This window comes from Symphalangus syndactylus, chromosome 3 (genome assembly GCF_028878055.3).
Source record: "Symphalangus syndactylus isolate Jambi chromosome 3, NHGRI_mSymSyn1-v2.1_pri, whole genome shotgun sequence".
NCBI classification, from domain to species: Eukaryota; Metazoa; Chordata; class Mammalia; order Primates; family Hylobatidae; genus Symphalangus; species Symphalangus syndactylus.
The window spans coordinates 34,845,177-34,871,380 of record NC_072425.2 but is presented as its reverse complement, the minus strand read 5'-3'; the positions used below and the strand labels follow the sequence as shown (position 1 = coordinate 34,871,380).

The 26,204-nt window shown below is 44.1% G+C and overlaps 1 protein-coding gene across 5 annotated transcripts in view; it reads left to right on the top strand.

Annotated features, from left to right (window-relative positions):
• Positions 1-26,204, top strand: part of PALM2AKAP2 (PALM2 and AKAP2 fusion) — a 529,571-nt gene that overhangs the window by 482,008 nt on the left and 21,359 nt on the right. For 4 of the 5 annotated variants that reach the window (XM_055271528.2, XM_055271531.2, XM_055271532.2 and 1 more), the window contains one exon: positions 11,062-13,495. In XM_055271528.2, the coding sequence (XP_055127503.1) occupies positions 11,062-13,495 (2,434 nt within the window). Of the gene's footprint in view, positions 1-557; positions 600-11,061; positions 13,496-26,204 lie in introns of those variants that run through there. The other variant, XM_063636140.1, reaches the window with a different exon arrangement.

The window sequence follows — 26,204 nt, the reverse complement described above, 5'->3', positions numbered from 1 at the left end:
GAGGGGTAATGAATATTTTTTATTTTCTAAATGTTCTGTGGTGAGCATTTGTTATCACACACACACATGCACACATGCACATACCACATGCATGTACACATGCACAAGCACACACCACAAGCTGTCCTGAAAAGTCTAACTGGAGACTTCTCCAGGGTCTTTCAGATTTTTTGCTGCCTCAATACCCCTGGGATATCAATTCCCTGCTTGTCCCAGAGCCCACCTCTGAATTGCCAAGAAGACAGCGGTAGCTGATTCACATCAATGCTAACTGATTCACATCAATGCCACCAGCTCCTGCCTCCCTGCTCAGCCCTGAGTGTGACAGGAGCAGGCCGGGCCTGCTCTGGCTCTGGGAATGCCGCTGCCCTCCAGCTCCGGCCAGCCAGGGAGGGGCCAGGCCTCTCCAAAGGAGGTTAAAGTCCTTCTTTGTGTGAATGGCCTTTTAGGGAGCAGAGGGAGGGCCCATGGTGACATCACAGTCTTCCGTCAGGAGGCTCAGAAGGAATTTGTCCAGCTTGAGCCAGGGTGCACGCAGGAATCTGTCTGGAAAAAGGCAGTTCTCACTGAGGAGGTTTGAGGCGCGCGCTCTGGGCAGGGTAAGCCGAGTCTGCTGACTTATCTTTTTGTCCTTTTCTTTCTAATTTGAAAGGACAGGGGTCTTTTTTGAGGCCAGTGTCTTTATGGAGGAGGTTTTCTGAGTCTATCATGTGCTGTGGAGTCCTTTCTTGCTGGAGAGTGGGCAGCTGAGCTTGGACTGGTGTCTTGCCTCTCTCTTTCTCTCTCTCTTTTTTTTTTTTTTTTTTTTTTTTTTTTGCAAATCTTGTAAAACTCTTAGCTTTTGTGCTAAGAGGCAAAGAGGACGCTCAGTCCTGCACATACAGTGCAAAGCTGTATGAGTCGTCTGTGGCAGATCACGCTTTGAAGATGGTGCGAGTGTGTCTGTGAGAATCTGTGTGCCCTTTTCCAGAACAGAACAAAGTGACTCGGTGATTCTGGTGCCTTGTTTCTTAGCCATCCTCTAATATTTGTTCAAGAGACTCAGTCCTGTGGTCTACAGCTAGCCTTCTGTTTCCAGGCTGTGGAACTCACCACATTCACAAGGTGGCTTGGGGGAATGTGTGGTGCCTGTCTCTTGGAGGTCCCATGGGTATGGAAGGAGACCCTCACCAGCTTCGTTCATAGGCACAGAATCATCTGTAGACAAATGTGTCTGGCACTGTTTTCTCTTTTCTTGGGGCTCTGCCCCAATATAGTGGATTCTGCTGGGTCCACAATGGTGCTTGGCATTTGATCCCTGCCATGACCTGCTCACCAGGCGTGAACCCAAGATCCGGAACTATATTTAAACCAAGAGGGACACAGCAAATTTATAAAGAACTGAAAAATTAGGCTTGCTTTTGTCTTTAGCAGAATCGATTACCCTAGAAATCTCAGCTTGCAGGAGCCAGAGTTCCCTCTGTGGCCTTGAGCTTGGTTTATTCTGGGGTGGGGACTACCTTGCAAAATAATCTCCAGTGAAAGGGGCCTTTGGTGAGAAGAGCGTCTGAGGGCTCCTTGATAGGGCCCTCAGCATCCCCCATTGAGGAAAACATGAAACTCACATCTCTCCTCACTCACGGGAAACCCGGAAGCCGCCCAGTCATTCCTATAAGAAGTGGGTCTCCAAGTAACGGAAAGAAACAACCCTTTCATCAGCTGCTGCAGAAAAGGCAACAGCAGCTTCCTCCCTTTCCTCCCCTCCCCACTGCTGACCCCCACCACACACACCATGTTCAGTTTCTTTCACAGAAAGCCCAAGCTGTAAATGTATTCATCAAATAACACCTTAACATTTTCCAGATGTGATTGGAGCCACTGACTTTTCAGCAGGGCTAAGAGGAGGTTATTAATAGGCTAAGGTATGGTGCTTGGGGAGACTCCGTTCTATGAGAAATTGACCAGTCTCCTTCACTAGGAATGTGGGTCAAGACACAGGGAAGCCTTGTTTCCAGTGAAAGGGTGGGGAGTTCCAGAAGTATTCTCATCCTGTCTTCAGACCTGTACCTGAGGCATAAGACAGAGAGAATAGCAGAACAGTGATTACTCTTTTGACCAATGCCATAGAAGCTCTCAGAAAAAAAGGCTGGACCTGCAGGAGCAGGAACAGGACTCCTGGCCTCCAAAGGGTTGAGTTTTTCTTTTTAGAACTGCCCTAGTCACATTGAGCTGTAATGGCTTCATGGCAGGAGATCCATGGAGGCAAACCAAGAAGTGTTTTTAGTATCTGCCCCTTTTAAGGCTCACAGCATTGACCTGAGCCTGCCTGGTCCAAATTTAGCCTGCGTTTGCCCTGGGAGTGCTTGAGGTCTGGAGTCTGGCCGGCTGTCTTCCATCAGCCAGGAGGGGAGGCTCTAGCCTCCTTAGGGAGTGGCTTAGTTCCCAGTTTCCCACAATCAACACGGGCCCCTAGTTCTGCAGGCCAGAGGAAGCTCTGCTGGGGGGATGGAAGAGGAAAGCCTGCTCAGGACTGGAATGTGGCCCAGGTTACACCCGGGGCCTCTCCTCTCCTCCACTTCCCGCTTGTAGGCTCGGCTTAGAGGCCCAAGTCTAACCCTTGCAGCAAGCGGTTCCCAGACTTGCCTGCTGTCAGTGCCTTCAGGGGAGGGTGGAATGGCCCACTTGGAGTCCCAGCTCCTTCTACTTCCTGCCGTCTTCAGCAGGGAGGGCCAGAGGAGGTGCAGCCAGCCTGCTTAGGAACTTTGGTGCACCGCGCTTTCTTCAATTCTTTTTCCCCTGCACAATTTGCGCCGTTGAAGAGGGCTGGAAGTTTATTTCCAGCTATTGCTGCAGCACTTCCTTCCCCTAGTGCTATTTGTTCTTCTTATGGGAACTGGTACTCACTCCCTCCAAGTCTGTGGGCGTCTTGCTGGGGATGGGGGATCACCTTGGAGCTCTGAGGACCTCGCATGGCCCAGGCTGAGAGCATATAGCTCTGCAGGGTCCCAGGACATGCTTATGGATCCAAGCTAGTGTTGACCTCTTCAACTTCTGTTCCCCTTCCTTATGCCTCGGGTTCCCTCGGTTTGGGGAGTTAGCCTCCCCCAGACCTCCTATCTGCAGCTTTGCCTCGTTTGTCCAAAGCTGATGAGGTTCAGCTGATGTGGGCATCTTTTAGGTCTCTGAGCATCATCCACCAGCCAGGTGCACTTCCTCCCCGCCCCCCACCCCCACCCCCACCCCCACCCCCACCCCCACCCCTTCTGCATTTGCCTTCGTGCTGGAGACATCCTGACTTAGCCAGTAAATTAAAAGTTTAGGAAGAACCTCTCTAAAGACAGCCACCCATAGCTCGTGGAACCAGTTCTTCATCACGATTGTCGTTGCGTCCTGTGTACTGAAAACGTGACTTACAAAAGAGGCAGGATGAGAAGGGAAAACGGAGATACTCTCTGATTTCACAGCTATGAGGAAGTTTTGTTTTATAGCCATGCCTCTGTTCTTAGGCCAAGAGTGAGTTTATATTTTTGGTGGAACTTATAAATAACTGGATTAAAGGATCGAGTCACCTATTATCTGGAGAAAAGCATTTCTAATTTAAATGTCATGGCTTTAGTAGGAAGTAATCTGGGTTATTCAGAGCAGAGAAACCTGGTTGTACAGCCTGATGTTGGAGTAATTTGGGTCACACTGTGCATTTAGGCTAGGAGCCTGGGAGGTCGAGATGAGTTAGGGACACTGTCGAGCTGTAACAGCCTGAGGATGGTGGGGCAGAGGGGAGGCTGTGAACACAGTGAGCATTGTCCTTGTGGTGAAGGACACCTTTCTGCTCTCCGCCTGGGCTCAGGCAGGCCTGCTAAGGAAAATGCACTTCCTTAAAGTTATTTCTGTTCATGACATGCTTAGCTGTAGGCCTAGGTACCCTGGGCAGAAAGAACACATGGGTGTCTATGCCCAGTGGGGCAGGGATCAGGGCCCTGCTGTTGTGTTTTCTGTGCAAATGTAAACAGGCTTCTAGAATCTCACTTGCCGTGTTGGTGAAGAGTTGCAGCCTTTTCCCACAGTGTCCATCACAATGACAGAGGGTGAAACCCCCAGACTGTGCAAGAAGTCACATTTCTAGCTGACACGTAGAGCAACAGATATGTCTCCAGAGAGTGAACTCTCTAGGGAGTTCATCTATTTCTGACCAAGACTGAGTAAAGAAGGTAAAGGGATCATCAACTTTTAAAGCTAAATTGTGAGTCTCACATCATCTGTAGAGATTCAAGCAAGCAAAAGATCAACCAAAAAGCCAAGCTAACTCTCTTTGATCCATCCACTCTTCTTACCATTTCCCATGTCATTTTAAAAGCCTCCTATTACTGAGAATACATTTTGATATATCAGGATAGAATGAGAAGAACCCACCTTCAAATCCTGGCTAGGGCACTTACTAGCCAGGTGATCTTGGGAAACGTCCCTCTATTTCTCTATACCTCTTATTCTGAAGTTTTAAGACTGAAATAAAATTCATGCCTTTCCCACTTAACAGAGGGCCATGTTTCAAGCATCAGCCGACATACGTATGTGCATGTACTGTGAAATGATAAGCTATTAGACACGTGTCAACCAGAAAATGGGGATGCCACACTTGCAGCATGCCCACGGGACAGGCTTGTCAGGGCTGTCTCATTCACTCGTACATTTACTTGGCTAGTTTAGTAGTGGAGATGGACCAGGTTCTGTTTTATCCAATGTGTGACCCCTCCTCTGCTTCCCATGTGACTGGAGCCCCAGGTCTGGGTGGTTCTTGACTGCTCATTCTACTTACTGCATTTCAGGACTTAACTTTTAATTTGTGAAATTACTCTCTCTGTTGCAGCACAACTGTATCTTCCTAGTCGTGTTCAGCTTCAACTAAAATTCACATGTAAGGATCTGGGGTTGGGGAAAGATTAGGGAGATTAGAGCTGCCATAGGTTCTGACTTTGAGTCTTTCCTGGGCCCTTTTTCTTTAATCTTTTCTTCTTGATTTCTTTTCTTCTAAAAATCTCCTGCTCTTTTCCCAAAAGAAAATCAGTCTGCTGCCAGAAAGAATATAATATCTGTCATTTAAACCTCAGTGTAAAATGGCTTAATAATAGTGAACATTTGCATTAACCGTTTTACAGTTTACATAGTACTTTTAAGTACATTTTCTAACTTAATTCTCAAAACAGATTTGGGAGATATTATTAGTCCTGCTTACGAAGGAGTTTTATTCTCAGCAGAATTCCATAATTACAGTACAAAAAGTCTGGTAGGACTTTTATAGGTAGAGCCAAGAAATGACCCCAGACTCTGGTCTTTGGACGCCAAACTCTGAATTACCACATTTTCTGCATTTTTTAGGTGAAGACATAGGCACCTGTGTTGTAAATTAAGCCACGCTAATTTGCTTTGCAAAACTATTAAACACTTTTTGGTAAATAAAGGTGACTTTAGTTGCAGCCTGGCTACCAAGTTATATTAAACACAGGTTTCTGGGACCAAATTCTGGCACTCATACATACTTGTGTTAAATAAACATTTACAAAAAATGCTATGAGGAAATCTCAGCTCCCTAAATTTCTAGATGCTCCAACCCCACCTTGCCTGAAGACAGATGTGGCAACTTTATGAAGACAGGATTCTGTTACCATTTTAGTGGGTGGTAAGCAACCGAAGTCCCCTGAGCCAAAGGCTAGAAACAAGATTGTTTAGTTCTGAAAACTCAAACACCATCCCTAAGGGTGGCATATCCCCTTTATGAAAGGGTGAGGAAGATCTCTAATCCACAAATTTGAACACCACCAATTTCATAGATTTCTAACATTCATTATGCTAATTGACAGGCCACTAATTTCACTAATGAAAACCTATTTCTCACCTTAATTATGCCAATTAGCAAAGCTTCAGGGGTTCTTGGGAGTTAAAGGGAGCTAAGTAATGGAGGAAGCCACCTGTGGGGCGTGGGATCTCTCATTAGATCCTAGATGACCATCCCTCGAGTTTATATTCCCAGTTAGGATGGTTGTCAGACCCTGGAATGTAATTTAAACTAATGTCAGAAGCACACAGCTGTATTAAATTGCCCCTGATCAAGTATTTGAAAGTAAATGGTAGACATCCTAACCAGCTGTTAACTATTCTAGGAATTTAGTGGGAAGGGCAGGTTTCTGTGTTGTGGTGTTAGGGCTCTACCTGGAGGGTGAGCTGGGCCGATCTAAAAAGCTCCCACAGCCCCTTTGCACCCTAGTTTTTCTCTGACCTTAGAAAACCCAGTTTGATGATTCTTTCATATCTTCCTGTTTTTGCAATGGGGCATAGTTCATTTCAAAAAGGGCTTTCCTGTTGATTGAATGTGCATCTTATCTGAATCTGGAATCACGTTCACCTAATCTGAAGCATGGAGAAAATTCTGGACCTTCTTATCTTCAAAGAGAGCAATAAGCATTTGTTGGTTTAAACAAGACATCATCTGACGATACCAAGCCCAGATTCCTGCCCATTCTGGATAGGTTAGATTTCCAGCCCATTTCCATTTACCTGGTGTAGTTGCCAGTGGCTTTGATTCCATCAGGCCATCATGCATGAAGGCAAATTCTTACTGCTGACAGTGGAACTCAGGAATTCGCTCTTCTGTTATCATTGTTGTCTAACTTTACAAAACCTCAGGACCTCTGGTACATGATTGTGAATCAGTAATTCAGAGTTGTTTATCTCCTTAAATACTTCCATGCCAATTAGAGGTTAAACCTGCTGCTTCCTGAGTAGATGGAATTGAGTGTCAGGAAGAATTTTCTGAATTTATGGGGAAAGGGGGACTGGATGCCATATAGCTCACGAGAAGGAGGGCCTCTTTCCTATTTACACCCTCCAGTGTCTAGAGGTTTAAAAAAATGTATCAAAAGGAATCATCTCAAATTACACTGTAACCCCCAAACCGTGACTTTTAACAAGTAACCAGCCTTTCTGTGTTTGTGTGTGTGTGTGTGTGTGTGTGTGTGTGTGACAGAGTTTCACTCTTATTGACCAGGCTGGAGTGCAGTGGCACGATCTCGGCTCATTGCAACCTCCTCCTTCCAGGTTCAAGCAATTCTCCTGCCTCTGCCTCTCAAGTAGCTGGGATTACAGGGGCACCTGCCACCACGCCTGGCTAATTTTTTGTATTTTTAGTAGAGACGGGGGTTTCACCATGTTGGCCAGGCTGGTCTCGAACTCCTGACCTCACCTCAGGTGATCTGCCTGCCTTAGCCTCCCAAAGTGTTGGGTTTACAGGGGTGAGCCACCACGCAGGCTTCTTTTTTTTCCTTTTTGAGACCGAGCCTCACTTCCTCGCCCAGGCTGGAATGCTCTAACCTCCACTCTCCAGGTTCAAGCGATTCTCTTGCCAAATAGCTGGGAGTACAAGTGTACACCACCATGCCTGGCCAACTTTTGTATTTTTAGTGGAGATGGGGTTTCACCATGTTGGTCAGGCTGGTCTCAAACTCCTGACCTCAAGTGATCCACCCATATTTGCCTCCCAAAATGTTGGGATTACAGGCGTGAGCCACCACACCCAGCCTTTTTTGAGACAGAGTCTCACTTCCTTGCCCAGACTGGAATGCAGTGGCACTATCTTGGCTCACTGCAACCTTCACTCTCCAGGTTGAAGTGATTCTCATGCCAAATAGCTGGGATTACAGGTGTACACCACCATGCCTGGCTAACTTTAGTATTTTTAGTGGAGAGTGGGTTTCACCATGTTGATCAGGCTGGTCTCAAACTCCTGACCTCAAATGATCCGCCCATCTTGGCCTCCCAAAGTGCTGGGATTACAGGCATGAGCTACTGCACCCTGCCAACTAACTAGCATATTTTAAAATCTCAGTTTGACCAATCACAGAAGACATAACTACTTGTAAAATAATTTCTGATTCAAAGATAATGGCAGTTTTGTATTTTTTTTTCAGACAATTGCAAAAGTATATTGTCAAATTGTCGTCTTAAGATTTTAAAAATTTGGTACCAAAACAACTATTTCTAGTTCAAAAAGCGTGCCTTGGAAAGAGCTGATACAATTTTTGAATCCTAAAAAGAAAACATGGAAAGGCATCTGCTCATTCATCATCGAGCACTCGAAGTGTGAAACATTCAACAGAATGGGACAATGCTGATGTGAGGAGCGGAAAAGTGTTCTTGGGAAATGGCTTTGGAGATAAGCCCCATCACTCCTTCCTCTGTGATTAGCAACAAGAGACAAAGAGAAGCAATTTCTTCACTTGCCTGATTCAGACTAAGAAAACTCTAAAATAGACTTAGGGCTTTCTTGGAAGTACAGGGAACTCGATTTTTTTTTTTTTTAAGGGTGTTGTGTTCTGGAGCTTATTGTTGCTGCTAATTTCATTATGACCCTGCAGAATAAGTTCCCCTCGTGTTTAATGAACGGATTAATTAAACTATAGAACTAATTATTTGCCTTTTAGTTTTCTTGACTATTACGTTGCCCTTCTTCCTCTCCTCAAGTATTCTAAAGCATCTTGTGTTTCAGGGGAGCAGTGTTTTCTAACTATATTTCAGTTCTACCAGCTTCCTACTGATTTCCCACTCCCCTCCGCCCACCCCGGCCCCAAAGCCAAAAAGGATAGAAGGAGGGCTCTGTTGTTCCCATGCAGAATATCAGCAGTGAGTCATCGGCCAAAAGAAGCCAGGAGTAAGGGTGCCATAGGTAATCTGACTCATCTTAGCAGTACCATGAATCTCTGTTTGTCTTCTTATTCCAATAATAATTTTCCATGGAGTGGGCTAATTTTGGCCTAGGTTTACTTGAGCTCGAATGGCAGCCAGTAAGTTTCAGCATTCAAATTTTGTGTAATTCTTAATGATATATGAGTAGAAGTTACTGACATTGCCTCATCCAACAAAAAGTTTAGTTAATAGTTTTAAAAGGGCTGGCCATGCAGGGTGGCTCATGCCTGTAATCCCAGCACTTTGGGAGGCCAAGGCTGGCTGGACTGCTTGAGTCCAGGAGTTTGAGACCAGCCTGGGCAACACAGCGAGACTCTATCTCTACAAAAAGTTTTAAAAATTAGCCAGGCATAGTGATGCCCACCTGTAGTCCTAAGGGAGACTGAGGCAGGAGGATCCCATGAGCTCAGGAGTTCAAGGTTGCAGTGAGCTATGATCACATCACTGTGCTTCAGCCTGGGCAACAGAGCAAGAGCCTGTCTCTTAAAAAAACAAAAAAAAGGAAAGTGGCAGCAAAAACTACTTTTTAATGATGGTCAAAAATAAAAAATAAAGATAGTAGCAATTATAAATATTAATTGTGTTAAGTATCACTCTTTAACAAAGACCAGACCTAGACTGGAAGAAAATCAGAGAACAGAAGATGTTGACAAAAGAGGAACACTTATTATTTGTGCCTGTTAATGGAGAAGACATCTACGTTACTTGAATAATTTAAGTCTGAAAGGAAATGTGGAAAGTGAAGAGTGAAAGAAACCCCCCAGTTCATGGATAACTCAGAGAGTTTTTCAACATTCTGACAGCAGTGTAGAGCACTTACGGTGAACTCCCGTGTTTCCTTAGGTCTCAAGAACAAATCCATAATTATCCACTTTTTTGGGAAGGATTTTGAAATTAATTTCCTGAGAATCATCCTAAGGTGGTATTTTAATATTCTAAGCATTTAAAATTGTTGAAACCTTAGATAAATGAAAAATTACATCCTTTTGCAATTTTGCATTGTCCTTTGTCAGTAATACCAGGCACATTATAAACTTGAGACAGGGAAACAAAGCTGACCTAGGTGTTAGTAAGGTCCTTGATGGGAACTCAAATTAAGTTTATACTTTACTGGAATTCTTTAAGATAAGCCAGAGTCCTTTGATATGAAAAGGAAAATCATCTTATAATTTGAAAATTAATGTTTCTAGTGCCAAATAACAAAATTACATAGGCTAGATAACTGGTAGAAAAACAGGATGGATAGGTTGGGTGTGGTGGCTCATGTCTGTAATCCCAGCACTTCGGGAGGCTGAGGCGGGCAGATTGCTTGAGTACAGGAGTTCAAGACCAGCCTGGGAGACATGGAGAAACTCTGTCTCTACAAAAAAAAAATATATATATATATATATATATTATATATATGTATATATATAAAAATCAGCCAGGGGTGATGGCACACACCAGTAGTCCCGGGAGGTGGAGGTTGCAGTGAGCCGAGATGGCACCACTGCACTCCAGCCTGGGCCACAGAGCAAAACCTCATCTCAAAAAAAAAAGACCCCAAAACAAAAAACCTCCTTCCTTAAAAAAAATAAGAAAGAAAGGAAAAGAAAAATATGATGGATTTTAAAACATTAAGAAGATAGGGTTTTCTTATTGAATCACAAACTGAAGATATCACATATAAAGCAGTTAAGAAACTGGAGGAGCGGTACTATTGGCCATTAGCTTTTCAAAGCAATGCTGACTTCTTAACTAAAGAGTATTATTTTGTTGCAATCCCAGAAAACAGAGCTGTGCAGTCAGTAGCTTTGGTGATCATGTTTATAAGGCACATGGTCAATTACAGCCATGGCAGTGAGGCACTGTAGTCTGTGTGCTGCCATTAAAGGGATCTACTGTTTTCCAGTGTTTTATTCTGGAAAGATTTTCCAAAAAGTTTCTTGTCTCCAGAATAACTGCATTACATCTGGCAGAGAGTCATATGTTTTAAAGATCTGTTCATACAAAAGGACCTTCTTTTTGCAATCCTATTAATAGTCCTATTGCATAGCCTGCAATCATTTGCTACAAAATACTTGGGAAGACTGTGGTACAATAATGATGTAATCTCTTCCACCTTAGTAGATAAAATTTAAAAATGGCACTAGCATGTAAACAAAATGGCATCCATAAATTAGAGGGGATTGGGCACCTGTTACTACAAGAAAATGAACATTTAAGGGATTATTAGGAAATTTCTATTCAAAAGAATTTGTCACTGTGGTTTCCATTTTCCTTCCTCTTAGTTATGAGTCAGTTTGTCAGCATTCACATCCATAAGAGATGCAGTATTTAACCCTGACTTTTGTTTTCTCTTTATTCCAGAAGCCTCCCCAGCTTTCTGAGGATGATATCCGGCTAAAAAGCGAGGGAGACAACTATAGTGCCACCCTCCTGGAGCCTGCTACCAGCTCTCTTTCCCCAGACCACAAAAACATGGAAATTGAGGTGTCTATTGCAGAATGTAAAAGTGTTCCTGGAATCACCTCTACCCCACATCCCATGGACCACCCCTCTGCTTTCTATTCACCCCCCCATAATGGCCTCCTTACTGATCACCACGAATCCCTGGATAATGATGTCGCCAGAGAGATCCGCTATCTAGATGAGGTGCTAGAGGCCAACTGCTGTGATTCTGCTGTGGATGGAACGTACAATGGAACATCGTCCCCAGAGCCTGGTGCAGTGGTTCTGGTGGGCGGCCTAAGCCCCCCTGTCCACGAGGCGACCCAGCCAGAACCTACTGAGAGAACAGCTAGCCGGCAGGCACCTCCTCACATTGAGCTCAGTAATAGCAGCCCTGACCCCATGGCAGAGGCAGAAAGAACAAATGGCCACTCCCCCAGCCAGCCTAGAGATGTGCTGGGGGACAGCCTGCAGGCTCCTGTCAGCCCCAGCTCCACAACCAGCTCACGGTGTTCTTCCCGAGATGGAGAGTTCACTCTCACCACACTGAAGAAGGAGGCCAAGTTTGAGCTGCGTGCCTTTCATGAGGACAAGAAGCCCTCCAAGCTCTTTGAGGATGACGAGCATGAGAAAGAACAATACTGCGTTAGAAAAGTGAGGCCTTCGGAAGAGATGCTGGAGCTGGAAAAGGAGAGGAGAGAGCTCATCCGCAGCCAGGCCGTCAAGAAGAATCCTGGCATTGCAGCAAAATGGTGGAATCCCCCGCAGGAAAAAACCATTGAGGAGCAGCTGGATGAGGAACATCTGGAGTCGCACAAAAAGTACAAGGAGCGCAAGGAGAGAAGGGCACAGCAGGAACAGTTGCTGCTGCAGCAGCAGTTACAGCAGCAGCAGCAATTGCAGCAGCAGCAGCAGCAGCAGCCCCCATCGCAGCTCTGCACAGCCCCTGCCTCTTCTCATGAATGCGCAAGCATGATTGACAAAGCAAAGGAGGACATTGTCACAGAGCAGATAGATTTCTCTGCTGCTCGCAAGCAATTTCAGCTGATGGAGAATTCCAGGCATGCGGTGACCAAGGGCCAGAGTACACCCAGGCTGTTCTCCATCAAGCCTTTCTACAGGCCTCTGGGGTCAGTCAACTCAGACAAGCCACTGACTAATCCGAGACCACCTTCTGTCGGGGGACCTCCAGAAGATAGTGGTACCTCAGCCGCCAAGGGACAGAAATCCCCCGGTGCCCTGGAGACCCCATCGGCAGCAGGAAGCCAGGGCAACACAGCCCCTCAGGGGAAGGAAGGGCCCTACAGTGAGCCTTCTAAACGTGGGCCCTTATCTAAACTGTGGGCTGAGGATGGAGAATTTACAAGCGCCCGGGCCGTCCTCACCGTGGTCAAGGATGATGACCATGGGATTTTGGATCAGTTCTCAAGATCTGTCAATGTCTCCCTGACCCAAGAGGAGCTTGACTCTGGTCTGGATGAATTGTCGGTGAGGTCTCAGGATACCACAGTCCTGGAGACCCTATCCAATGATTTCAGCATGGACAACATCAGTGACAGCGGGGCCTCCAATGAGACAACCAATGCCCTCCAGGAAAATTCACTGGCTGATTTTTCTCTGCCCCAGACGCCACAAACTGACAACCCCTCAGAGGGCCGAGGAGAAGGCGTCTCCAAGTCATTTAGTGATCATGGTTTCTACTCCCCTTCCTCCACGCTGGGGGACTCTCCGTCGGTTGATGATCCCTTGGAGTATCAGGCTGGCCTCCTGGTGCAGAATGCCATTCAACAAGCCATAGCCGAGCAGGTGGATAAAGCCGTGTCCAAAACCAGCAGGGATGGAGCAGAGCAACAGGGACCTGAAGCGACTGTAGAGGAAGCTGAAGCTGGGGCTTTCGGCTCGGAAAAGCCTCAGAGCATGTTTGAGCCACCTCAGGTGTCTTCTCCTGTACAAGAGAAAAGGGATGTATTACCAAAGATTCTGCCTGCTGAAGACAGGGCACTCAGGGAAAGGGGGCCCCCCCAGCCACTACCAGCTGTGCAGCCCAGTGGCCCGATTAACATGGAGGAGACCAGGCCGGAAGGAAGCTATTTCAGCAAGTACTCGGAGGCAGCTGAGCTGAGAAGCACAGCCTCCCTCCTGGCCACTCAAGAATCTGACGTGATGGTTGGGCCTTTCAAGCTGAGGTCCAGGAAACAGCGGACTTTGTCCATGATCGAGGAAGAGATCCGAGCAGCTCAGGAAAGGGAAGAGGAGCTGAAGAGGCAGAGACAAGTCTTGCAGACTACGCAGAGCCCCAGGACAAAGAACGCCCCATCGCTGCCCTCCAGAACATGCTACAAAACTGCCCCAGGTAAGTGAGGTGCCTTACATGAGAGACAGATGCCACAGCAGTCTGTTGTTGTTGATTCCAGCTCATGGGTTTCTATGTGGAGCCTCCTCTGTGTGTGTCTGGAAGAAGTGTTGGGGGGACACTGGCATGAGAATTCCAGCATACAGGGACATGCAACAAAAGTGTCAGAGTGTCTTCTAGAAGAACCGTGAGGTTGGATGGAGTTTGCCACTTTCCAGAGAATGCAATAGCTCCTTCTTTGTTGTTCTGCTTTAGCCTTGGTTTATTATAAAGAATTGTTCTCTTTTACTTGAAAGCCTGCCTCTTGTCTGAAGGAGAGGCTGTTTGTGGCATAGAACCAGAGTGGACCCATGTGTGGACTATGTTGGAATCAGTAGCTTGACCCTCAGTATCTAGTTAAATCAAACCCATCTGATTTGGGAGATGCCCTCTACTAACCCCTTCTGAATGCTGGTTCCCTTCCCAGCAATGATAGTCATGGTGTGGCATTGCAGACTGGCCCATGCAAAATGTTTTTGTTCATCTTCTGTATAACTGGGTTTTTCTTCTGAAGTCACCACAAAGCAACTACTTTGGAATCGGGTGGGCACATCTATTCTTGTCATGTGACCCATTTGGAGAAGTTGAATTACTCTTCACAAAGGCAGGTCTTTAATCCCTTCATATTACCTGGGTAGTCCCTTTTTTGAATACTTTGTATAGATGGTTGATGTTAATTAGGGTGCTAATTATTATTGCTACCATATGGATAACAGTGTGACCAGTTGTTTTTATTTTCCTTGTGAATGTGATGGCAATCAGGGATCCACAGATCTTCAACTATAGAAAACGCTGCTCAAAGCGTGGTCCAAGCTAGTCCAGGGATCATTTCCTACTGGTTCATTCTAAGTTTAAACATTGAGAGTAAGCATTTGAAAACTCTTATTGCAATGTGATATTGTCCTGAAATCCAAGGGTGGGATTTTTGTATCTTACAAAACTATTGCTTCATAATGGACTGGTGGGGAAAAACCGATGCTTCACCAGAGAAAATTTAAGAATCATTACCCTAAAGGATAATCGTTGACACTTATCTTGGTCCATCCAGATCTTAATCTTATCTTGACACTTGGCTTCCATCAAATCTACAATGACACAAGGTCACTCTTCTCATTAACTTTTTAAATTTGGAAAGAATCTCCAACCGAAAGAAAAATTCCCAAGTACAGTACAAATGTCTTTCTGTTTTGAATCATGTGAGAGTAAATTGCCAACATGATGCCCCATCACCCCCAATTTTGTAGACTGTTCCCTAATGTGGGTCTCTGATGCTTTCATGTGATGATTTTCAGGTTGTGCGTCTTTGGTAGGAATACCACCAAATTGATGCTGTGTTCTCACTGTATCCAAACAGGTAGCATGTGGTATTAGTTTGTCCCATTATGGTGACAGGTGTCAACTCGGATCACTTAATATTGATTATGATCACTCCATTGAGGGAGTGTCTGCCAGGCTTCTGCACAGTAGTTACTTTTTTCTTTTGTAATTAATATATATTTTGTAGGGCAATACTTTGGTATTCTGCAATTTTCACCCCATTTCTTATCAAACTTCATTTGTTTATGTCGGTATGATCTCATGGATTCCTATGATATTCAATGGATTCCTGTGATATTCAATGGATTATAATCCATTTCTTTTATTATTTTTATCCTCAACTTGTTCAGTTACAGCTCACGGGAGCCCTTTCTGGCTAACTTATATATCCTTTGGAGATGTCACTGTTATCCTTTGACTGCTTCCTCAATTTCTGGCATCGCAAGATATTCCAGTTTCATCTTATACTTTCCCAACCCTGAAATCAGTTGTCTCTCTGAAGAGCACTAGTTTCTGATGATGGAGTATGGTATTTAGAAACAAAGATCTGGGTGCTAGCTGTGCTCATTGTTATTGCATTGTCGCTAGCCCCAGGCACTCTCAGTGGACAGAATTAGAAATTATACACATCTCTCTTGAAAACCATGAATTTGCCCTGATGCTTTTTAATTCTTATTTAATAAAAGGTTTATTCATAGTTTCTCCCTGTCCATGTTTGTGACCACCTTCTTGACAAGATACTTAGTTTTTATTATCTGTAATATGTTTATTATTTAACTAGCCCTCCTTCCCCCATACTCCAGCACAACCAGTCTCCTGTTTTCCTCACCAAACTTGGGCTCCAACATCATTTTCTGGGTGGCCACTGCCACCCCCCTTCACCAACACCCTCCTTACCCTACCTGGGCTCCAACACTACAGCAGGTACCATCTTATTCAGCCTGGCCTAGTGACTTTTGGACTGAATTGTTTGGGAAGGAAAGGAAAGGGAGGAAGAAGAGGAAGAGTGCAGTGACTTTTTTAATATATGCCATCAAATTGGTGATAAAGTTTCAACAAATGAATAATGGGGGGCAGGGGCGGAGGGCAGTCACAAACATTCAGACCATAGCATGAGTATTTTCAGGCTTCTCTGGCTCTGTCTCTTAATCGAACCCCTCACCATATTACCTCCAACTTTATTTCTAGCACATAAACAACTGTCTAATATAAAGACATTTCAGTGCTTTCTCCTGATTTCCCCACCGGCTGTTGTCCATCAGGCTTCCCCACCAGGACCGAGGTTGCCTTAAACAAGTCAGCATCCTAAGGCTTGCCACTGGCATCCCAGCAACCCAGTATCAATCTCCCCAGTACTTCCCTCTATGCTAATGCTCATCTCTTCTCCCATATCCCACCCCCATAGGATTGATTTCTGGTCCCTACAAGGGGATGATAATTCATTCGTGCAAGTCTGTTCCAGTCTTGATGTCATATTGAGTACAATCATGATAATGATATGTATACATGTCATTCCTTCAGGTTTATCTCTAGAACATTTAAAGCAGGCACCCGGGCTTCCCAGAATTACAACATGAGTTGAAAGAAACGGAATATAAAATACAGTTTTCTTCCTGTTCATGCCTGGAAATCTTTGGAGTATTGGTTGGCTGGCCAACCTCCAAGTTCATGATCAGGGAGAAGGCTGACACATGACTCTGAGCAGCCAAACTAGAGAATTCATGGCTAGGATCAGAACTCCTGGCTTCAGTGGTTTTGTGAATGGAGACATTAGCAAGTTCCTGCAGCACATTTCATATTTCATGCTAGAAGAAGTGACTCCACTAGTTTGTTGTGTGACTCAGATTGATGATTGGATACTAGGTGATGAAAACTATAATTTTTAACTTCTCTCGTAGTAATCATGCTGGTGGCATGCTGGAATCCTAAAACCTTAAAGCAAATAAAGTCCACTGAGAGCCAAGATGTGGTAAGGAAGGAGAAATCTTCTAATTCTTTCCATACGAAAGTTATCTAGACAGAAACCCCATCCCCAAGGTGTGGAAATGATATTTGTTTTTGCGTTTAGTGCCTTTGCTTTTAAAAGATGGAAAATGAATGATAGAAGTTCCATTTCGAAAAGGATATAGTCATTGTTAATGACCAGGTATCTAGAAATTATCTTGTTGGTTCTTATTTTACTTTTTTTTTTTGAAGGGGAGTCTTGCTCTGTCTCCCAGGCTAGAGTGCAATGGGGCAAACTCGGCTCACTGCAACCTCCACCTCCCAGGTTCAAGTGATTCTCCTGCCTCAGCTTCCTGAATAGCTGGGATTACAGGTGCCCATCACCATGCCCAGCTAAATTTTTTGTTTGTTTGTTTTTTGTATTTTTAGTAGAGACAGAGTTTCATCATGTTGGCCAGGCTGGTCTCTGACCTCAGGTGATCTGCCCGCCTTGGCCTCCCAAAGTGCTAGGATTACAAGCATGAGCCACTGCACCTGGCCCTTATTTGACTTTTAAAGGAAGAAGCTCCACTTAAATAGAATTTGAGTGACATTTGTTTATACAGAGGTGAATAAAAATGTATAGTCCCTGCTCTCAGGGAACTTAATGGTTCAGTAAGAGAAACAACATTAAACAAATGAGGCAATTTTATGACAGAGAAGCACAGAGATCTGTAGGAGCACAAAACGAGGAAGACCACATCATTTGAGGATAAAGAAAGTCTTCCTTCCTTAGGAAATTACAAAGCGGAGAACTGAAGGGGTAAAGTTGGGCTCAGGGTGTAGGGGAGAAGGAAGGGCACCTAAGAGAGGCTCAGAAGGAATAGAGAACTTGGCACATTTGAGATATTTAAGAGTTAGTTAAAGGAAGAGATTTAAAACAAAACAGAAATAGATTTGGAGCCAGACAACCAAGAGCTCTATCAATCATGTTAATAGTTGTAGACTTTAGAGTTTACCCTATGGTCAGTGAGAAGCCAGTGAAAATTTTTAAAGGAGTAATTATCTGAACACAACCCCAAGCTGTCCTGCCTTCACTGTGAGTTGATGGACTAAATGTCTTCCTTTTGTAATACATCCATTTTGTAGGCTTGGATTGAGCTCTTCCTGCTTATGAGCGCTTCCGAAGGCAGGTGCCATCTTGGTGAACACCCTGTATGTTATGTGAGGGGCCATGCTCCCAATAGTGTGTGCATGTGTGCCCTCTGCTGATGGCACTTAGAATTAGAGACTAAAAGGAAGAAGGCCAGGGGTGGTGGTGCATGCCTGTAATCCCAGCACTTTGGGAGGTGGAGGCAAGAGGATTGCTTGAGCCCAGGAGTTTGAGACCAGCCTGGGCAACATAGCAAGTCCCCATCTCTAAAAAAAAAAAAAAAAAAAAAAAATTAGCTGAGTGTGGTGACACATGCCTGTTGTCCCAGCTACTTGGGAAGCTGAGGCAAGAAGGTTGCTTGAGCCCAGGTGTTCAAGGCTGCAGTGAGCTATGATCGAACCATTGTACTCCAGGCTGGGCAGCAAAGTGAGACCCTGTCTCAAAAAAAAAAAAAAAAAAAAAAGAGAATAAAGAAAGCACCTTTGTAGGTACATGAGCCTGATTTGAATGGGTAACTCACACAGTGCTGTAAAACACCCTTGAGGAAAGAATTAGGGGGTGGGATATCCAAACATTGTATTGAAGTTGCAGTTTAAGACCTTTTCAAATGTCTTTTCATATTGGGGTTGCCAACAGTTCTCACTTTAGTATCTATGTCTATTATTAGATATCCTGGTTTCACTTCCAAGTTCTAAGCATGCCAGAGAAACCCAGTTAGGTGATGATTTGTTTGGTTTTTTGAAAGTTTCTGTTTTCATGCCAGATGTTGAATTTATTTACCAAGTCAGATCATTCACCCCATAAGACCTACATTATGGAGAGTGGCAAAAGAGAAAGTGTAGGTTGCTGTTAAGTTCCACAACTTGGGGTATCTGTTCATGTCTTCTAATATGTGGAAAGATGTGATAGTTATAAATCTTACTTTTGTAAGATGTACAGGAAGTGTTGACTTCTGCTGCTGTCTGTTTAGATTAAGATTAGACATGAGGTGATCATTACATTATTATAAAGATTCTTAACTGGGTCTTTGTTCTTTCCCCTTCATTATCTGCAAATATCACAAAGGAAAGTCTTAGGAAAAATATATTTGTGACTCTCCACACAATCTTCGTGAAGCAGGGCTTGGTGGAGTGTGCCATGCTAAATTAGAGCCCCATGAGGCACAGTTTCATCTGAGGTGCCCTCATTGCTCCATTGGGGAGGTCCCTGTGTCAGCATCTGACAGAAGGATTGATGATGAGAGAGCTCTCCATCAGTAGTACACAGTGCCTCTCTTTCCTGCAAGGCAGGCACCAACTGTGCAGCTTGCAGGAGCCCTTCTGGCTGTGTGAAGCTAGCTAAAGCTTATTGTGGAGTGTCCACAGATGGTTATTGTCCATCACCATGTTTCTAGAACATTCTCTGGTTACAAAAGTCTAATCATGGTAGTTACAGTTATCAAGGCCTTAAAGTTGCACATAATACTAGTTATTTCACACTTGTCATTTCTCATTTTCTCACTGAGTCCTCCCAACAGCCCTCTAAGATACAAATTATCTCAACCCTTGAGGCCAGATATATTTCTAGATTCAGACTTTTTCTGATTTTAGAGAATTTATAAAGTATATACTATTATTTAGAAAAGTAATACAATGAACATACTATTATGTAACACAAATGGCAGGTTCTGGGTCAACACCCTGTGATCAAATTAAATTTCTACTCTAAAACTTGAGAAGAAGAATTAGTTACATTAAGTGGGTAAAGACTAGGAGACCCTGATGTCAGCTCATGTCAGGTTTTGCTGCCAAATAAGTTATGAAAAATCTTTCTTTTCACAGTTTTTTGGATTTGGGTATTATACATGAAGAGCTGTAGACCTGTAATATTGTTCTTTTTCAAAGAATTACTACTAGAGCCCAGAGAGATTAAGTTGCCCAAGGTCACTCAGCTTGAAAATGGGAGAGCCTGGTTTCAAACTCAGGCTCTCATTTGTCTCCAAAATCCATCTTCTTTCCCCTACCTTCTCCTTCCCATCTGTTGAGCCTCCTCTATGAGGTATACAGTAATAGCTTCTCTCTCCAACCTGTAGCTCAGGTTCTAACTTTTCCTAGTCTCATGCCCAACCCCTGCATTTTCCTGGATCCTCCCTGATCCTCCTTTTAGGAGCCACTGTAGCTCTGCAATCTTTCTCTTGCAGTGGCCTGGGTGTATAAATTTGACTCTCAGGGGCCATGAAACAGTGCTTCCCTAGTGACCCAGGATGATTCCTTTCTGCTTTCAGAACTCAATTCCAATGCCCCAGATTACAGCAGGCAAAGGCGTTCGGGCTGTCCAAAGATCTGAGCAGATAGCCAAGGGACTAACTTAGTCCACATCAGCCATCTAGCCTAGCTGCTCCTGTGAGATCTTTTTGAAAGTTTTTTTCCCAGGAAGAAGCTCTGCCATTTACTCCAGAAACAGGCTCATTCCTTGAAAACTTTGAAAGAACTGGGTACTCAAGCAAGGATGCAATTTTTAAATTTGAGGATGAGCAGGGATAAGTGTTCATTATTCTGTTAACTAAACATGTACACTTTTGGTGTACTAGGGTCAAAGTCAACTAAGTCAGTTGACTGGTGATCATTGAGCACCATGACTACGTACTGTTCTCCTTGCCTTTTAAAAATTGATCTTTCGACCTTGGCCCAGAACTTCCCTGTGTTCTCTTTATCTAAATCCAGCAAGTATGTTTTCTTGAAAAATGCATGCCATTTGGAAAGGAATTGGTAAGAAAAGACTATGTTGAAGCTGTGTTTGGCAAGGGGTGAAGGTGTGCAATGAAATCAGGACTTTTCAAAGTATAGAATTCCACATTCTCTTTAGATATTACCCTTAAAGGCTTGGAAAAGGCAACTGCCATGGTTAAACCTGCCTGTCAGTCTCACTCTTTTTTTTTTTTTTTTTTTTTTTTTTTGGAGACAGAGTCTTGCTCTTTCGCCCAGGCCGGAGTGCAGTGGTGCCATCTCGGCTCACCGCAAGCTCCGCCTCCCGGGTTCACGCCATTCTCCTGCCTCAGCCTCACGAGTAGCTGGGACTACAGGTGCCCGCCACCGCATCTGGCTGATTTTTTGTATTTTTAGTAGAGACGGGGTTTCACCGTGTTAGCCAGGATGGTCTCGATCTCCTGATGTCGTGATCCGCCCACCTCAGCCTCCGAAAGTGCTGGGATTACAGGCGTGAGCCACCATGCCTCAGTCCTGAGATCCTATGGGCCCAGAAGTCTTTCTTCTGTGACAAGCCTGCGGTCACAGCTTCTGGGCAGCAGAACTTTGGAAAAAGCAGAACGTTCGCCGCCAGCTGAATTCCCTGGTGCAAGCAGGTTCTGCTGTTCCTGCTGATTGTGCTGGGTCTTCGGATAGATCCATGTGTCTGGGTGGGCTCCTGCTGGTGCTGGGCCACCATGTGATGTCCTCATTGCTTACTTCTGCATGGCCTCTCCATGCTGCAAGTCAGTTAGGGGAGCATCTTATGAGGAATCAGACTCAGCCATGTACAAAAACAGATGCATAGTTTTCAGGTGACAAAGAGGAGGTGAATCAAAGAACATAATTCTTGCAAGTTCGTTGGTAAGAAATAGGAACTAATCAAAACCGGGCTTGGGAGAGTAGGATGTCCTCTGTGACTGCTGGGGGTCAGGGCAGAATATGACTGTGTCTTTTACTAGCCATAGTTACTTGCTGTGTACTTCCCTAAGGAGATTGGCATTTCAGGTCTATTTGATCTTTGTGTGCTACATACTTATGGGGTGGAAGACTAGGAGGTGGGGTGGGGCAGGGAGAGAGTGTATGGGACAGACCATTAGAGCACTGAAGAATAGATGTGTAGTTCTTGTAATGAGATTTTCTTTCTCAAGGCCTTGAAGGTAAACTTAAAGGTTTCCCAAAATGTGTGTGTATGTAACTCACAAGTATTACCAGTCTTTCTTTTATTTCTCATTACTCAAGTATAAATTTATGTGTGAGGTGGCTCATGCCTGTAATCCCAGCACTTTGGGAGGCTGAGGTCGGCAGATCACTTGAGGTCAGGAGTTCGAGACCAGCCTGGTCAACACAGTGAAACCCCATGTCTACCAAAAATATAAAAATGAGCCGGGCGTGGTGGCACATGCCTGTAATCCCAGCTACTTGGGAGGCTGAGGCAGGAGAATCGCCTGAACCTGGGAGGCGGAGATGGTAGTGAGCTACAATCCCTACTGCACTCCAACCTGGGCAACAAAGCAAGACTCTGTCTCAAAAAAAAAAAAAAAAAATCACGTGTGATGGTCAAGGAGAATACATGCTAAAATGTGACAGTCACTTCTCTGGATTCATATCTCAAGCTTAATTCCTGACTCTACCGCTTGCTAGCTTTGTGACTAACTTCACCTCTGTAAACCTCAGTAAAATAGGAATAAAGTTATACCAACCTCATAAAAAAGTTGAGACAGGGCCTGGTACATAAAAAGCTCCCAGTAAGAGTTATTATTGTTGTTGTCATTACAGCAACATTACAGTTGCTCTTTTGTTTTAAGAGAAAGCCTAGAGGCTGATCGCTTGAGACCAGAAGTTCAAGGCCAACCTGGGCAACATAGTGAGACCCTGTTTCTACGGGGGGTGAGAAAAATAGCTGAATTTACTGGTGTGTACCTGTAGTCCTAGCTACTCAGGAGGCGAGGTGGGAGGATTGCTTGAGCTTGAGTTCAACACTGCCGTGAGCTATGGTCATGCCACTGGACTCCAGTCTGAGTGACAAAGCAAGACCCTGTCTCTAAAAACAAAGAAAAGGCCAGAAAGCCTTAGTAGAATTATTTATGAGTTGCTCTTTTGCAGCAGTTGTGAGCCTGAAACAAATAACAGAACACACATGATAAAATTGCTTTCTATTCCTAGCTGAGATTTTTTTTCAGTTACTTCCTTAGAATTAACATTTCTCTTAGAAACTTGAGGTCAGGAATAATGAGTTTTCAGTAGTCCCTTATGATTCGAAAAACTAAAGAGTAAAAAAGTCCATCATTAAATGTATTGAGTGAATAAAATTACATGTATTACCATAAAAATGTTTTCCTTTTGGGGGGAGGTAATCTTCACACAGCCAAGCCCACCATGCTAGTAGAAATGTATTTAATGAGAGGATCTTGGTGGAGAATTACTATTCACCATAATTTTCATTGCTACTGTTTTAATTAACTTTTTTTCCTTTTTGGCCTTAAACCCTGCTTGCCCTGTAAGAGCAGAGCTCTTTCTTTCCTTCTAGAGTTTTCAAAGTCTTCCAGTTGTGTTCATAGGGATAAACCCAATATCAGCAACTCATCCAACAACCCGACTTACCTTTAAGCAATAATATTTGACAGTTTCTCAGACTTATTTGCCAAGCAGGGGTATTTCTCATTTCTGAGCTAGGTTTATAATCTGAAGATTCATATCGTCACATTCTCCCACCCCTGGGGCCTTCAAAGGAGGAGATGAAAGAAGAAGGGACCAGCTCTTGGTGTGCAGGTCACAGCTGGAACCGCACAAGTCCATGCACTCTGGAGCTGACAAGCAGGATGTTCCCTTGTACTGAGAGGAAACGAAATTGAAAATGCAAGTCTGAGCTCATTTCTTTCTGGTGACTTGTGGGTCGCTTTAGATGTTTGCAACCTTATCCCAATGCTGTGTGAAGAAAGGAGGTCATTGAAGGAGGCCCCGGCTTAGGCGTGTCCTCTGGTGGGTGCTTTTGTTCGGTTCAGTTTGGTTTTTAAATACGAGTGGGTGATGGCTTCTTCTTTTCTTTTGAGAAATGTGGAAACAAAGGCTCTTTGATTTAAGACCTCAGACTTCACGCACAGAGAGAGTAATAATCACCCAAATCATAATATCTGACCAAAATTTTCAGAACTTTTGGAATCCCCATTCTTGGCTTTTTAAAAGTTAGACCTGAAATCCAGAAGGAAGATTTGGGCTGTCAGGGATGACAACAGCTGTATTCTGAGTGCATGCAGCCCTTTCTCGGGTTCTTTGGGTGGGAGGAATTGCAGATTCTTTTCTCTCCCTCCTGTCAGCACAGCCCGCCACAGATGCACAAGGGAAATCTGTCTGGCCTGGAAAATCCAGAAGCACAGCCAAGGCATGGCTTGCTTTCTCTGGACCACAGAGTGGTATAACTATTTATAATAAATAAGCAGGAAACACCAATTTATGCTTTCCCACTCATGATGGGACTAAACTAGCTAGTTTGGAGTGAAACTCTTTGGGCTTCCTTGCTCCTTAGTCTACCTTGCAATGCTACAGTCTTGTGAGCGCCACCATTGCAGAGATGAACAGTTTTTTTCCTTCTGAGCTCCTCTGGGTATGCACTGCCTGGGATGATGGAAGGGCTTGTGGATCTGCCTAGTCCATAAAGGTTAAAGCAAGCAGGTTTATCTGCTTTTCTCAGCATGGGCTAATAATATTTACAAGAAAACTTTTCTGGTTTGTTTTCTATTTAAAAATTAATTTGTGCTTATTGTAGAAAAAAATGTAAAAAGAATCAAAAGTGATTCATAATCCTACTCCCCCAGGAATAGCCACCTTTCTAGATTTTCTCCACGCCCATAGGTGCATGGAAGGCAATATTGGGTTGATACTTGCATTCGTTTCTATTGCTGCTGTGACAAATTACCACAAATAGTAGCTTAAAAAATATGCATTTAGCTAGGCACAATGGCTCATGCCAGTAATCCCAGCACTTTGGGAAGCTGAGGCTGGAGGAGCTCTTGAGCCCAGGAATTCAAGCCCTGGGCAACATAGCGAGACCTTGTCTCTAATAATAATAATTTTTTAAAATACACATGCATTATCTTATAGCTTTAGAAGGCAGAAGTCTGAAATTCATTTGCTATGGATAAATATCTGACCAAAATAATTTTCAGAACTTTTGGAATCCCCATTTTTGGCTTTTTAAAAGTTAGACCTGAAATCCAGAAGGATGATTGAGACCAGCCTGGTCTCAACTGAGACCCCCGTCCCGCAAATTCATATACTGAAGTCTTAACCCTCAGTGTGGTGGTATTTGGAGGTGGGCCCTTTGGGATATAATTAGGTTTACATGAAGTCACAGAGTGGAGCCCTCATGATAGGATTAATGCCCTTGTAAGAAGAGACATCAGACAGCTTCTCTCCCCACCGTGTGAGGACACAGCGAGAGGGCAGCTGTCTGCAATCCAGGGAGAGAGCCTTCGGCAGAAACCGACCATTCTGGCACCTTGATCTTGGACTTCCAATCTCTAGAACTGTGAGAAAATAAGTGCATGTTGTTCAAACCATCTGGTCTGTGGTATTTTATGGCAGTGCAAATAAAGACTGGGCTAAAAGCAAGGTGTCAGTGGCTAGTGTTCCTTCTAGAGGCTCTGGGGAAGAGTTCGCTTTCTTCCCTCTTTCATTCTGTATGCTGCATTCCTTGGCTCATGGCCCCTTCCTCCATCTTCAAGACCAGCAGTGCAGCATCTTCAGATCTCTCTCTCTCTCTCTCTCTGACCCTCCTAGTTTCCTCCTGCAATTACATCAGACCCAAGTGGATATTTCAGGATAGCTTTCCTATCTTAAGTACCTAAACTTAATCACAACTGCAAAGTTCTTTTTACCTGTAAAGCAACGTATTACAGGTTTTGGGGATTAGGACTTGGACATTGTTGGTGAGGCCATTGTTCTGCCCACCACAGGAGGCAACATATAGTGTTCATCTTATGCTGATTGAGTGTCTGCCATGTGCCATGCACTTTTGCTTTCTTTCACACAGTTAATAAGTGGTGAACTAGGATTTGAACCCAGGCAGTCTGACTCTCCCGCCTGCACTCTTGAACTCCTGCAATATATCTACTTCTGCAGTCTGCTTTTTCTCTTAATATAGTTTGAATATTTTCTTACGACCTTAACCATTCCTCTAAGTTTGAGAGTCTGAAACATGATTTATAATGGCTGAGTAATACTTCATTGCCCAAATGAGCCATAGCTAACTTAACCATTCTTCAATAGGAAGATATCTTGGTGTAGTTAAAAAAACACAGTGCTGAATGTTCTTGTACATGAGCTTTGTTCCCATACTTAATTATTAAATGAACTTGGGCCAGAAAAGTTCCTTGGAAGCTGGTTAACTACTGTACATCAGACAACAGTATTTCCTAAACTGTTTTTCTTTCCCCCCCACCACCTTCTGTATTCATTTACTTACTTTAAAATTTTTTAGAAATGAAGTCTCACTATGTTAACCAGGCTGGTCTCAAACTCCTGAGCTCAAGTGATGCTCTGACCTCAGCCTCCC